The sequence below is a fragment of the Ovis aries genome, chromosome 2 (assembly GCF_016772045.2).
Source record: "Ovis aries strain OAR_USU_Benz2616 breed Rambouillet chromosome 2, ARS-UI_Ramb_v3.0, whole genome shotgun sequence".
Taxonomy (NCBI): domain Eukaryota; kingdom Metazoa; phylum Chordata; class Mammalia; order Artiodactyla; family Bovidae; genus Ovis; species Ovis aries.
In genome coordinates this window covers 232,175,653-232,190,536 of record NC_056055.1, presented here as the reverse complement: position 1 = coordinate 232,190,536, position 14,884 = coordinate 232,175,653, and the positions used below count along the sequence as shown (strand labels likewise).

The 14,884-nt window shown below is 47.2% G+C and overlaps 1 protein-coding gene across 24 annotated transcripts in view; it reads left to right on the top strand.

Moving 5' to 3' along the window:
- The window catches only part of SP110 (SP110 nuclear body protein), a 65,020-nt gene that overhangs the window by 40,009 nt on the left and 10,127 nt on the right, over positions 1-14,884 (top strand). For 7 of the 24 annotated variants that reach the window (XM_060410496.1, XM_060410490.1, XM_060410495.1 and 4 more), the window contains 4 exons: positions 2,446-2,561; positions 3,248-3,356; positions 3,649-3,720; positions 4,502-6,259. In XM_060410496.1, coding sequence (XP_060266479.1) covers positions 2,446-2,561; positions 3,248-3,356; positions 3,649-3,720; positions 4,502-4,768 — 564 coding nt within the window. In that variant the 3' untranslated portion in view covers positions 4,769-6,259. Of the gene's footprint in view, positions 1-2,445; positions 2,562-3,247; positions 3,357-3,648; positions 3,721-4,501; positions 6,260-10,754; positions 11,482-14,884 lie in introns of those variants that run through there. The other 17 variants (XM_042244381.1, XM_042244375.1, XM_042244380.1 and 14 more) reach the window with 7 other exon arrangements.

Sequence of the window (14,884 nt, the reverse complement as noted above, 5' to 3'; positions counted from 1 at the left end):
CAAAAACTGGGTTCAGATGTTGAAACCAATGATGCAACACATGTGCCAAGAGAGAATAAAAGATTTATTGCTCATATACAGAGACTTTCTGGGGAGAGGCAAGGCAGGCACCCAAGCTGGTCTGAAAGTGGCTGGAGCGAAGAAAGCGTATGCGTGCTATGTCACTTCAGTTGTGTCCAGCTCTGTGAGACCACATGGACTGCAGCCCGCCAGGTTCCCTCTGTCCATGGGATTCTCCAGGCAAGAATACTGGAGTGGGTTGCCATTTCCTTCTCCAGGGGATCTTTCCAACCCAGGGATTGAACCTGAGTCTCTTATGTCTCCTGCATGGGCAGGAGGGTTCTTTACCACTAGCGCCGCCCCAAGAAAGGGTATAGCCCAAGGTTTGTTATGGTTAGGGATGTGGCCATGGGCTTCCCTGATAGCTCAGTTGGTAAAGAATCTGCCTGCAATGCAGGACACCTCAATTCAATTCCTGGGTTGGGAAGACCCCCTGGAGAAGGGAAAGGCTACCCACTCCAGTATTCTGGCTTGGAGAATTCCATGGACTGTATAGTCCATAGGGTCGCAAAGAGTCGGACACGACTGAGTGACTTTCACTTCATTTCGCATTGTGTGGCTGAGGTGAGGGTTCCGTTGCTGGGGTGAGGTCTGTCCAACTTGAACTTCTCACTGTGGCCAAGAGAGGGAGCCCATGAGGTTTTCTTAGCACCTTGCCCAAATGTGCCAAGAGGGGAAGAGGGAGAGGTGGGTTAGAGAAACCACCAGTCATCAAATATAAAAACCAGAGTCAGAGTCTTTATTAAAGTGTGAGCATGGGTATGTGTGTCCTTTCTCTGTAATTTCCCTGTCGTATCATGTGTGCTGGAAACTTTCACTCCAGAACACGGAGGTAGGGGACAGGGGTATCAGGGCTCTAGGCCCAACTAGGTTCTCCATCAGGAGAAGCAGGTAGGTCTGCACTGCCATCTATACTCTGGACCAGCACAGGCCAGGTGTCATCGAGGCAAGAATGGCTTTTGGGTGTCAACCCTAAAGACAGACAGAGGCAGACTGGCAAGTTTAGGAGGGGAAGGCCAGAAAGATTCTTTGACCTTCAGGCTTATGGAGCACTCCTTAGGAGGCCTTGGGGCTTAGGAAGTGGAGAGGGCGCTCAGGAAGCCTCCCCAGCTAAGAGAGATGAACACCATCCCAGATTAGGAAGACGTTTCCCTTTGGCTGAGGGGCTAGATTTGCCAATGGACTAAACGTTCCCGTCCCTGATGGATGCCCTTGGTCAGGGTCCTCATATTTGTGTTAGGGACAGCGGTGGGTGGTGGCAGGGTCCTTTCCTTGGTTGTAACTGATTCTCAGTTGCTTTGAGCCTTTGCTCCATCTCCTGGTGGTCTATTTCCTTACTACCCACCATCTGTCTTGTGGGGAGAGTGCCACGGTCGGGCACAGGAAGAAGGACCCCTCTTCCAGACTCCTACTCTTTGTGCAGACAAAAGGTTCCCTTGTGCATGTGGAGGGCGTCCCTGGTGGCTCAGATAGTAAAGAATCCACCTGCAGCGCAGGAGACCCAGGTTCGATCCCTGGGTTGGGAAGATCGCTGGAGAAGAGAATGGCTACCCGCTTCAGTACTCTTGCCTGGAGAATCCCACAGTCAGAGGAGCCTGGTGGGCTAGAGTCAGTGAGGTCACAAAGTCAGACACAACTGAGCAATTAACTTGTGTGGAGCCCCACCCTGTCTGTCTTGCGGGGCTGGGAGCAGAATCAGGACTCCCACCTGCGAATCTTTGTTGTTGCTCTCCGCTGAGTCATGTCCAACTCTTCGCAATCCCGTGGACCGCACTATGCAAGGCTCCTCTGTCCTCCACTATCTCCCAGAGTTTGCTGAAATTCGAGTCCACTGAGTCCATAATGCTATCTAACCATCTCCTCAGGGTGCTCATATTTGTGTTACGGACAGTGGTGGGTGGTGGCAGGGTCCCCTCCTTGGTTGTAACTGATTCTCAGTTGCTTTGAGCCTTTGCTCCAGCTCCTGGTGGTCTACCTGACCAACCACCATCTGTCCTCGGGGGAAAGGACCACAGTGGGGCACTTTGGCACCCCTCCTCCTCCTCCTTTTGCCTTCAGTCTTTCCCAGCACCACCTGAATCTTTATCCAACTGTAAGGATCATGCCTCTCACCTAAGTCACTTGTAAAATTTACTGGGTTACATTCTACGGCCATGAGAAAGACCCCTATGGATCCTCAGCACACAGCCCCGCCCTCAACCAAGCAACCCATTGACACAACAGCTCTGTGCCTTTGTGTACGTCCCTCTGTGTGTCAGCATAACCTCGGGGACTGTTCTCGGAGTTGCCCACGAGCTTACCTGGGCCTGCGCGCAGCGGCTGAGAGCATCTCTGGGCCAGGCCCAGGAAGGGGGGCAACCGTCTCAGGTACCAATCCCCTTTTAGCAGGAAAACTCCAAGGAATGTGAGGTGTGCTGCAAAGGGGGCTCGCTTCTCCGCTGTGACACTTGCCCACGATTCTTTCACGAGGACTGCCACATCCCACCCTCGGAGGCTGAGAGGTTAGTGAGACGCAGCCCCGCCCAGGCTCCGCCTCTGATCGCTCATCTCGGGTTGGAAGAGCCGCGGGCCCGGCAGAGCCCAGGGTGACCCCGCATAGCCCCATCGGGGCTGTGTTAACACACCCCAGCCTGTGTTCCCCGTGGTATCAGTGCCTCTGAGTCTGCGGCTGAGTCACGCTGACCCCCACACTGCCCTTGCCCCTGGGAGTTGTCCTTTCCCAGTTTCGTAACCCAGACTCCTGTCCAAAGGGCGGAAAAACACCATTTGTGCTCTGTGATTTCTCAGAAAAGGCAGGAAATATGGCCTGCTTCTCCGATTTCCCCCGCAGTCTCAACAGGCTGATGGAGCCTCAGTCACCTAGGGGGTTAAGACCCAGTTTGTGATACTCCAACCAGGTGTGCAGGGCCCCTTGTGCTCCCGGGAGGGTAGAGGAGGAAAGGAGAACCCACCTCTCACCCTGACACCGCCCTCCACACTCAGACTGCTTTGTGGCTCTCTCAATGGGACCCCTTCCTGCACTCCACTCCCACCCACCTATCCCGCCACCCGCAACCCCCTCCGCCTTGGGAGTCTTGGAGACTCGAGGAGGTGGCCCCTTCCTTCCCTGGCTGCATCCATCAGGAAAAGGAAAACGGTGGCTGTTTCCAAGGACCTTGTCCTCGCTCATTTATGCCCGGCCCCGCAGGAGCCCATGGAGTTGCACCTTCTGCAGAATAAAGGAGTCTTCAGGAAACCAGCAGGGTCTCCAGGAATCTGAGGTTCGGGCAAGGTCCATGCAGCCCGAGGAGCAGCTGGTGAGTGGGATGGGGACCCAAGCCTTCCCCCTTCCCCTCAAACAGGCAGAGGGTCCAGGGAAGGGCACCCAAAGAAAGCCTTCAGTGTCTCACTTCTGAGGATGGAGCTTCAGCGCCCAAACGTGGAGGACAGACAGAATTCAACATTCACCTCCCCACCACGGCACCTTGGCAGATGCAGTCAAAAGGCTGGTTGTGTCTGGCTGCTCCTATGTGTGATTTCTGGGCAAAGGCTTGACCTCATTTTCTCCAGACTGCATTTTGCCTTTAAATCCCTCTTCGTATTTTACAGAAATGTGAGTTTCTCCTCTTGAAAGCCTACTGTCATCCACAAAGCTCATTCTTTGCGGAGACCCCATGTAATGTAAGTTCTGTTCGACATTTCTCATCCTGTGGGCATCTCTCTGCTGTTAAACTCATTTTAGAAATGTGGAGTGTGCGTCCTGCAGGCATCTCTGTTTGTAGAGGGTGGAAGGTTTAACTGCAGGCTCTGGAGTGGGGCTGCCTCTTCAAAGTCTACCCCATTGCATACCAGCTCTGGGACACAGTATCTTAGTTTCTCTTTCTCTTTAGTGGGAATGTCTTCCTTACAGAGAGCATAGGGTTGAGGATACAGACTCAGGAGACTTGAACGTAGCTTCAGTGTAGCTCAACCAGTTTTTAGCTGTGAAATCTTGGATAGTTTACTTAACCTCTCCATTCCCTGGGTTCTCATCAATAACACTGGGGTAATTATAGTAACAATCTCTTACTGTTGTTGTGGAGATCATATATTGATATATCAGCAGTGCTTAGAACAATGGCTGGCACATAGACATCAGATATCATTATCAGTGTGTACATGTGTGCTTGCTCACTTCGGTCATGTCCGACTCTTTGCAACCCTATGCACTGTAGCCCACCAGGCTCCTCTGTCTATGGGATTCTCCAAGTAAGCATACTGGAGCGGGTTGTCCTGCCCTCCTCCAGGGTATCTTCCCAACCCAGGGATCGAACTCGCATCTGCCTGCATCTCCTGCATTGGCAGGCTGATTCTTTACCCACTCAGCCACTTGGGTGTTACCCTGCAAATAAAGGCTGGTGTTGGATCCATTCCAGGGACAATGCCTGTGCTCACATCATCTCTTTGATGTCTTTGCCCCTAGATTCGAGATTATGGCGACCCCTTTAGGGAAGCCATGTGGTTGGACCTGGTTAAAGAAAGGCTGACTGAGAAAGTGTACACAATGGCTTGGTTTTTACGGGACATGCGCCTGATATTTCACAACCATAAAACATTTTTCAAGGTAAAGGGAATTTCCTGCCTCCCTTTCACATCCTTTCTACTTCCTCCTCATTTCTGGGACAGCAGAGCTTTGCAAGGATCATGCCTAGTCTTGTGCTGGGGAGCGCTCAAAAAGCAAGGATTATAGAAGGAAACTGTCTCCCAATCTCAGAGGTGGAGAAAGAAACTGAAAGTCGCTCAGTCGTGTCTCACTCTTTGCAACCTCATGGACTATACCGTCCGTGGAATTCTCCAGGCCAGGATACTGCCATCAGTAGCCATTCCCTTCTCCAGGGGATCTTCTCAACTCAGGGATCGAACGCAGGTCTCCCACATTACAGGTGGATTCTTTACTACTGAGCCACCAGGGAAGCCGCAGAGGTGGAGAGGAGGATGTCAAAAAGAACGGCAAGCAGGGTCCTTGTAAATTATACCTGAAAAAAAATTTCATCTTCAGTCCCAGAAGGACAGGCCACACCCACTGAGAATGGTCAATTTCATCCTGCCTCCTGGTTCAAATGGGGTGGGGCAGGGTGGAGGGGGAGGCAGTTTATGCTTACATGGTCCTTCCTGCCTCAGAAATACAGAAATGAATTAATTAAGATGAAATGAATTAAACTTTCAGGATGCTCATGCTCGGATTTTCTTACTCCTGAGTTTCCCAATGGACTCAAACACCCAAATTTGCTCTCAGCTGGTGTTGGTTTCATCTTTGATTGGTAGGAAGAGCAGCTAGTTGAACTGTATTGCAATCCAAGGCATTCTTAACTTTATTGCGTTTACTCTGATTTTTTACTCTCACTTGTCAAGATATTTCTTGGGACATATATAAAGCAAATTCTCAATTCCACCCAGCCTTCTTCCCTCCTTGCTTGCCACCAGTTGGCGTGTTCATGAGCCACAGACTATAAACTGGTGTCCACCTGTGGAGCTGGAGGGGGGAAGAATCAGGCCAGGGAGCCCTTCAATGCCTGGCACAGTCATAGCCTTGGAGAATGGAAGGGGTCATTTTTCCTTCAGAGAATCGGCTTTCAAGAAAAGCTTTATCTGGTTTGCCCCAAGGTCAGGCTTTGCTGGGGTCCAGACCACCTGTCAGGTCCAGGTTAACAACCAGGCAGAGCCTCGTGCATTTGAACATCTCAGTGGCAGCCTCTCCCTCCTGTTCTGCTTGCCACCTGGGGGAGTGCAGCTTTAGGGCAGGGAGAGCAGATCTCCTAAGAAAGCATGAGTGATCCATGATCCTAATTCTTTGCCCTTGGGCCCCTGTGTGCTTGCTTTTTCTCTCTCTCTTTCAGGCTTCCGACTTTGGTCAAGTAGGACTGGATTTAGAGGCAGAATTTGAAAAGGACCTCAAAGAACTGCTTATTTGTCATGAAGCCAGTGAGAACAGCTTCCAGGCTCGTCCTTGATCCTGTTCTGCGTGGACTAAATCATCCCAGTTTCAGGATCTGTATAATGGTACCCTGGCCATCCTTAGATTGCCAACGACTCTGGGATGCTATTGGGTGCCCTCGTCATTCAAATCCAGACTTTGCATAGAATCATCGCGTCCTCCACCTCCTTTTATTCTTTTTGTATTTCACTCCCCCACCCCAATTTAATAGTTTCTTAATACCATTAAATACCTCACCACCGTTAACATTCTCTTCATTGTCTCATAAATCCTTTTCCAATTGATTTGTTTAAATTGGGATCCTAACTACTTTCACACACTGAGTTTAGCTAATCTGTCTCTTAAGGTTCTTTTCATCTGTATATTCCCCGCTTCCTTTCTTCCTTGCTGTCTACTTATTGGATAACCTGGGGTCTTTGCCCTACGCAATTTTTCATGTTCTAGAATTTTCTTTTTCTTCCTTTTGGCCACACCATGCAGCTTGTGGGACCTTCAGTTCAGTACAGCTACTCAGTCTTGTCCGACTTTTTGCAACCCCGTGGACTGTAGCATGCCAGGCTTCCCTGTCCATCACCAACTCATCACAACTTGCTCAAACTCATGTCCATTGAGTCAGTGATGCCATGCAAGCATCTCATCCTCTGTTGTCCCCTTCTCCTCCTGCTTCAAGCTTTCCAGCTTCAGAGTCTTTTCTAATGAGTCAGTTCTTTGCATCAGGTGGCCAAAGTTTTGGAGCCTTAGTTCTTTGTTTTCAATTTTGGCTACGCTGCCTGGCTTGTAGGATCTTAATTCCCTGACCAGACATTGAACCTGTGCCCTCCGAAGTGAGAGCACAGTCCTAACCACTAGACCGGAATTCCCATATTCTGGGTTTTTCTACATCCTCCTGTGAAAGTGAAAGTGTTGGTCTCTCAGTGGTATCCTACTCTTTGCAATTCCATGACTATAGACCGCCAGTCTCCTCTGTCCATGGGATTCTCCAGGCAAGAATACTGGAGTGGATAGCCTTTCCCTTCTCCAGTGGATCTTCCCATCCCAGGGATCAAACCTGGGTCTCCTGCATTGTAGATTCTTCACCATTTGAGCCACCAGGGAAGCCCTCATGCTCTTAGTGGCATGTGTTTTTCTATCTGGCTTTTTTTTTTTTTTAGACCTAGAGGTTAGATCTAGAGGCTTACTTGGATTCAGGTTTGGGGGAGGTTTGTTTTGAGTTGACTGTTTAGTACAGAGACTTCCCAGGGAGGTCTGTGTATTAATATGTAATATTAAGATCTTACAGCAGGTTCAGGTGTTATCAACTTGACCCATCTGTTACACATCATCCTTTCCCCTAATGATTTTAGCAGCCACTGATGCTTATTGCCTAAATCTATTTCAATAGGGTTTGCAAAATGGTGATATTTAGATTCTGTTACTCCTTCTATGTGGGTTTGATCCTTGGGTCAGGAAGATCCCCTGGAGGAGGAAATGGCAACCCACTGCAGTATTCTTGCTGAAAAATCCAATGGACAATGGCAGGCTATACTCCAAAGGGTTGCAAAGAGCTGGACATGACTGAGCATATGAGCACTCTATTCCTTCTACATTTATTAGTTAGAATTCTTCTGCAAAGGACTCCCTTCAATAATATTTGGCTGCCTTGAAGTACAGTTTGTATAGGAAATAAAGGATTAATTCTGGATTCTTTATTTAAAATGTTCAAGTTAGTGAGTTGTTTCCCTAATAGCCTCTAAAGATAGACATGGAGGTTTTTTTTTTTTTTTTCTATAAAGTATCTTGAGCTCATGGATTTAAATATTTAATGTGCTCCAAACCATTGCAGTCAATATCTTTATTGCTGCTCAACTTGCTTATCAGTGAGTGAGAGTCTCTTCACGTTGGCTCCTGAGTTGTTTTGAAATGACCCCAGGACTCTTTGATCACGTATTAGCTACCTATTGCTGTGCAGCAAATGACCCCAAAGTTTAGTGGCTTCAAGGAGTAGTCTTCTTGTTGTCCACTTGTCTGTGAGCCAGAAATTTAGGAAGAGCTCCATGTGGATGCCTTATCTTTGTTCCACATGGTATTGACCAAGCCCTTTCATGCTTGTACAGTATTACTTCTGCCACATACTGTCAGTCCAAGCAAATCACCAGACCAAATTCACAAGGAGGGGAAATGGGCTGTACCTCTTGATAGGATGAATGGCAAAGCCATGTTTCAAAGGGAATGTTATTTGGCAAGAAATGTTGCCACTGTCTTCAGAAACACCCTACCATATTCTACCCTCTGACCACAGCAATTAACATCCTTCCCACATGCAAAGGACACTCGCGACCCCCCCCATCCCAAAAAGTCTCACTCATTGCAGGACTGGAACAAAGTCCAGGACCTCATCATCTAAATCAGGTTCAAATCAGGTACGTTCCTTAGGTGTGGTCCATTGGATGCAGCCCTGCAGGTACATCTTCTGTGGAACCAAAGACCTGTGAACTACAGGACAAGTTAGTCTCCTCCACTTTCCAAATATAATGATGACACAGGCTGTAGACGCTTGCATTCAAACAGGGGGAAATGGATAGTATATAGCAGTCACTGGTCCATGGTAACTCAGAAATCCAATCAGGTATGTGTCGGCAGGACAGAGAACATTCCTTGATAATCCCTTGATTTATAAATATTATATCCCTCTAATTCCCATCCAACACCACAGGCTTCTCCCATGTCTTCCTACAGGCAATATCTGTGCCTGTCTTCTCCCACAGTACGTTTACTCATTTTCTCAAATCTAAACTACAACAATATTTTCAGAATTTCTACACTTATAACACTACAAAAAAAAACTAAGTTGAATTCTAAATTTGTGTGGAATTTTTGTTTGTGTTGTGTATTTAATATACCATTGCACAGGGTACTTTTTAGGATTTTGCATTTGTATTTATAAATGAGGTAGGCCTGTAAGTTTTTGTATATTGCCACAGTCAGATTTAGAGTTAGTTACCCTGTTGTTCAGTCACTGAGTCGTGACTTTTCAACCCCATAGACTGCAGCACACCAAGCTTCCCTGTCCTTCATTGTCTCCCAGAGTTTGCTGAAACTTATGTCCATGGAGTCGGTGATTCTATCCAACCATCTCATCCTCTGTCACCCCATTCTCCTCCTGCCCTCAATCTTTCCCAGCATCAGGGTTTTTTCCAATGAATCATCTCTTCACATCAGGTGGCCAAAGTACCGGAGCTTCAGCTTTAGCATCAGTCCTTTCAACGAATATTCAGAGTTGATTTCCTTTAGAATTAACTAATTTGATCTCCTTTCTGTCCAAGGGACTTTTAAGAGTCTTCTCCAGCATCACAATTTAAAAGCTTCAATTCTTCAGCACTCAGCCTTCTTTACGGTCCAACTCTCACATTCATACATGACTACTGGAAAAACCATAGCTTTGACTCTATGAAACATTTGTCAGCAAAATGATGTCTCTGTATTTTAATACGCTATCTAGGTTTGTCATATTTTTTCTTCCAAGCAGCAAGTGTCTTTTAATTTCATAGCTGCAGTCACCATCTGCAGTGATTTTTGAGAACAGTAGTAATGTTTTCTGTTCTTACTGTCTAAGTTTCCTATCTGGTCTTATCTCGCCATGGCATTTCCATACTTCTTTTTTTGATACATCTTTCTGTTGACTGAAATATGTTTTTAAAGAAACTTTAAAAGAAGGGCACATGGCTGTTATACATTTTCTGAGTCTTTGCATATCTCAGAATGTCTTCTGTTGTTTTCATTAACAACATATTGTGCTACACTATATATTTTATCACAATTTCTCACCTTCAAAATTGATTTAGACTTTGTTCCACTGTCTTTGAGCATTTTGTTCTGCAACTTGACTGTCTGATTTCAGTCAGAATTATATTTCTAGTGTGTGAACATGTATGAAATTCCCCCTTTATCTCTGTAATTATATGTTTAGCTATTTTTGACAGGATGGGATTCAATGTAATATTCTTATCATTGGTCTTGCCTGGCACACTGAGCCTTTTCAGTATACACATGTGGTTCTATTTTCAGCTCCATTACATCTTTCTGATCCACTAGTTCTGGGCTTACTGTCAAGAACATCTTTTATCCTTGCTTGGTCCTCCCTATTTATCATTAAAAAAGAATTTCATAAAAACACTCTTCTTCTTAGGCGCTTAGTATGAGACTTAAATATACTAACTTAATTGCAATTCTATGGTCAATATTTTAAACAATGATCTTTTAGCACTTCCATTTTGCTAATTACTATCTATTAACAAAGCCTCAATAGATAAAGACTTTTTCTTATCACAGTGGTTTTCTTCCCTCAAGACAAAAATAGGAAGTCAGTGCAAATTACTAGATTGCTCTGATCTGCTCTACCCAAATTCTCCAGAACTGTGAGAACTAAATGGCTGCAGTTTCAGCTACTCAGTCTGTGAGATTTTGTTAGGCAGCACAAGCTGACAGATAAAAATCAAGTAACACCATCATCAGAGCCCCCATCCCTGCTCTCATAGCAAGTTGAAAGCTCTTCAACAGGATCTTGCAACTTCCCATTTAGGTACCTAGTGTCACAGACTAATAAACAGGAAATGCATAGAGATCCCTTTGGTTCTGATTTCCCGCTGTTTCCACAATAGTGTGAACTGTGAAATGGGCTGACTTTACTTATCATCCAGAAAGGGGTGTAAGTAGTTTGGGCACCTAAAGAAAAGCATGTAATGAAACAGAGCTCCTTTTATAGTTGGAAGGGAAGATGACAAATATGGCCGTAAGGACTTCGGGTGCCCTTCCTGGAGAGCATGATGGATTCCAGAGATAATGATGGCTTTGGATTTCCAACTCCTCCTGCGGGGAGTACTAAAGGTTCCTCTTTGCAGCACAGTCTCCATGCATTATGGTAAAAGACCCTTCTCCCCGCTGGTTTGCCAGTAGGCAGGATTGCTGTGCTCTAAATTACCTTCACTCCATTTGTGACCTTCTCTTTCATTCTGGCACTGATAAGCTGAATCAGGTCTCTCTCACTCTGTTCTATCATGGCTCTGGATTGCTCTATTATTGGGGGAAAAAAAAGAAAACCACTCAAGAGTCATTTCTTTCAGGATGAAAGTTTCAGCCACTATCAGTTCAGTTGCCATGACAACCAAGACCCCTATCCCTGGGACCATCTATCCCTTTAACTTCCTTTTGTTGCTGTTCTCTTTCCTACTGGAAAGAGTGGGGTTTGATTTATTCTGCTAGGCTTAGTGGTCCATGTCTTCCCCCAGTCCTTCTGAGCTGGAGACTCAGATCCGTTCTCCTTTTGTTCTCCCACTGCCCAGGCCCACCAAGTTTGGGCCCCCATCTCCTTAAACAATAAAAACTCTTAGTGTGGGGCTTCTGTGGTGGTCCAGGGGTTGAGACCTTCTACTGCAGGGGCCACAGGTTCAATTTGTTGTGCATAGACAAATAAATAAAAACTCTTAATGAAATCAGTGTCAGTGACATCCCCGCAGACAGTGTGACTTATGTGTCCCTGGAAACCTCTTCTAGTCCTGTACCCAGGCTATTTCTCTCTTCCTGGTCCAGCATGGTCCCATTCCCTACTGGCCAGAGCTGCTGAGAATCCAGGCCACCTCAGGGCTGCCTCCTCCCAAGCTGTGACACAGGAGGCTACTGTTGTTGTTGCTGTTGTTCAGTCCCTCAATCATGTCTGACTCTTTCTGACCCCATGGACTGCAGCACACCAGGCTTCCCTGTCCTGCACTGAGTGAAAAATTGGAAAGTGAAGTCGCTCAGTCATGTCTGACTCTTTGCAACTCCATGAACTGTAGCCTACCAGGTTCCTCAGTCCATGGAATTTTTCAGGCAAGTATACTGGATTGGGTTGCCTTTCCCTTCTCCAGGGGATCTTCCAGATCCAGGGATCGACCCAGGGTCTCCCACATTGCACGCAGATGCTTTACCATCTAAGCCACCAGGGAAGGCTTCATTATCTCCCAGAATTTGCTTAAACACATGTCCATTGATTCAATGATGCCATCCAACAGTCTCATCCTCTGTCACACCCTTCTCTTGTCCTCAATCTTTCCCAGCCTCAGGGTCTTTTCCAATGAGTCTTTGCATCAGGTAGCCAAAGAATTGGAGCTTCAGCATCAATCCTTCTAATGAATATTCAGGATTGATTTCCTTTAGGATTGACTGGTTTGATCTCCCTGCTGTTCAAGGGATTCTCAAGAGTCTTCTCCAGAACCACAGTTGGAAAGCATCAATTCTTTGGTGATCAGCCTTCTTTATGGTCCACCTTTCACATCTGTATGTGACTACTGGGAAAACCATAGCTTTGACTATATGAACTTTTGTCAGCAAAGTGATGACTCTGTATTTTAATACACTGTCTAGGTTTGTCATAGCTTTTCTTCCAAAGAGCAAGCATCTTTTAATTTCATGGCTGCAGGAGTAATAAATGACTCTTAAATGATCCTCTGAAGCTGGGAAGAGCTACAGCTTCAAAAACTGAATAAAGAAAACTTTACAGAGTGACTGGAGGAATTATATATAAAAATATAGTGTCCCCTCCAGCTGATTCCAGAAATTCAGCCTTGGAAAAGTCATTCTTAGGAGCTGCACAGGTGCGGTTTCCTGGTCAAGAATACCTGCTCTTGAGAGAGCAGACTGGGCTGAGTGCCTTTCTTAGATGCTTTCCAAACTTCTGCTGAGCCAGACCTGGCTGAGCAAGCTCACATCTCACATGTAGCTGTGGGGCCTGCTTCCCGCTGGCCTGGTCAGTCCTGCTGGGTGCCATGGCCCCTCTTCTTCACTCCCCCAAGCCGTGAGGACCCTGACTGTTTCTCTTTCCTCCTAAAGATGTTCCCACTCCATTCCCTAGAACCTTTCTGCCTGCAATTGAGCGTGAGGGCTACAGGAATCTCAGCTCTCCCTTCTGTTATCATCACTGGGGAAAACAAAAAGCACACATACTATCACTTTAGCCCTGTGGGGTGACAGTTGAGATCATGAAATCCAAGAAGTCATGGTCTTACACACTTCTGCTCTGGTCTCAAGGGGCCATTGCATCTCAAAAACCATCTAGATAAGGGAGTACCATTCAGTGAAGCCCTGCCAGCCTGGACTCCTCAGGCTGAGTGCCAATGGGCATGCCAACTGAATAAAGCCAGAGCTAGGACACAGTTGGCACTGGAGGTATCTTCTCCCCATGAGCAGCCCCTGGTCCCTGATTATGTACAGAGAGGTTGGGCAGACCCTACAGGAACTCCCTCCGCCATCATCCGGATGTCACATGGAGGCCAGTTTTCCAAAAGACAGCTCAAGGCCTCAAGCAGGATCTCAACAATGAGGACAGTGACCCAGACCTGGACACAGGAGCTGAGGAACAGCAAAAAGGGGCGGGTGCATGTCCAGAGTCTCAGCTGATACCAGAACTCATCTGCCAGGCCGCCCTAGGCAGTGTGTATTTAATGCGGAGTGACAGTTTGACAGAATAAACTCTGTAGGGGATGAATGGAGGTAGAAACATCTTTCCTTCACAAGGGCAACATCAAGGTTTCTAGTTTCAGGCACAGCAATGGTTCTCAAGGCTCCGTAGCCCCAGGCAGAGCATCCAGGCTCTGCGGTTGCAACATTCAGATCCAAGGCTGTAACTGTGCCTGGCGGTCAAGATGCAGAAGGAGGAGATGAATCAGCTGACCCTGTGACTAGGTTCTGAACTGATTCATGGGCCCACGAAAGTGCCCTGGGGAGCACGGGAGCCTGGTCTCTCTGCCCACAAGCAGGTGGGTTCTGGCGGCCAGTGAAAGGGGCTTCAAGTTCACAGGCACATGTTAGTACTTTGTTGTTGTTTTGACCCTAAGTTGTGTCTGACTCTTGTGACCCCGCAGACTGTAGCACGCCAGGCTCCTCTGTCCATGGAATTTTCTAGGCAAGAATACCAGAGTGGGTTGCCATTTTCCTTCTCCAGGGGATCTTCCTGACCCAGAAATCAAAGCCAGGTCTCCTGCATTGCAGATGGATTTTTTACCGACTTAGCTACGAGGGAAGAACCCTGTAGGAACTGGGAACTAGGAGAAGTAGCGAGGGTTTTTAAGGGTCAAAGGAGCTCCCAAAGGCTCTGTAGTTGAGCATCGAGGAACAGGAGAGCCAACCAAGGACGTCCACAGATTAAGTGAATTAATTACAGATGCAGATACAGAGAATAGACTTGTGGGCACAGCCCAGGAAGGCAAGGGAGGGACAAACTGAGAGAGTAGCGTTGACATGTACGCACTGATGCTGGTGCGGAGGCGCTCAGTCGTGCCCGACTCTGTGACCCCACGGACTGGAGCCCACCAGGCTCCTCTGTCCATGGGATGTCCCAGGCAAGAGTACAGGAGTGGGTTGCCATTGCCCTCTCCAGGAGTCTTCCCAACCCAGGAATAGAACCCAAGTCCCCTGCATTGGCTAGTAGGATTCTTTACCACCAGGGAAGCCCATATATACACTACCAGGTGTAAACCAGATGGCTAGAGGGAAGCTGCTGCATAGCACAGGGAACTCCGCTCAGGGCTCTGTGATGACCCAGAGTGGTAGGATGGGGGTGGGGTGGGAGGGGAGTCCAAGAGGGAGGGGATGTATGTCCACTGGTTCAGTTGCCGTAGGGCAGAAGCTAACACAACATAGTAAAACAATTATCTTCCAATTAAAAGAAAAAAGAACCCTTGACCCCTAAGTCACTTCCCACTTCCCTCTGCGACCCCAGCTCCTGGCCACCACTCAATCTATCTTCTGTCTTCATAGCTTGTAACCGACTCTGGACAGTTCGTAACAGAATCATATGTGGTTTTAAAAAATAAAGAATAACCAGCTGGACAGTCACGATTAGGCACATGCTTGTGCCTC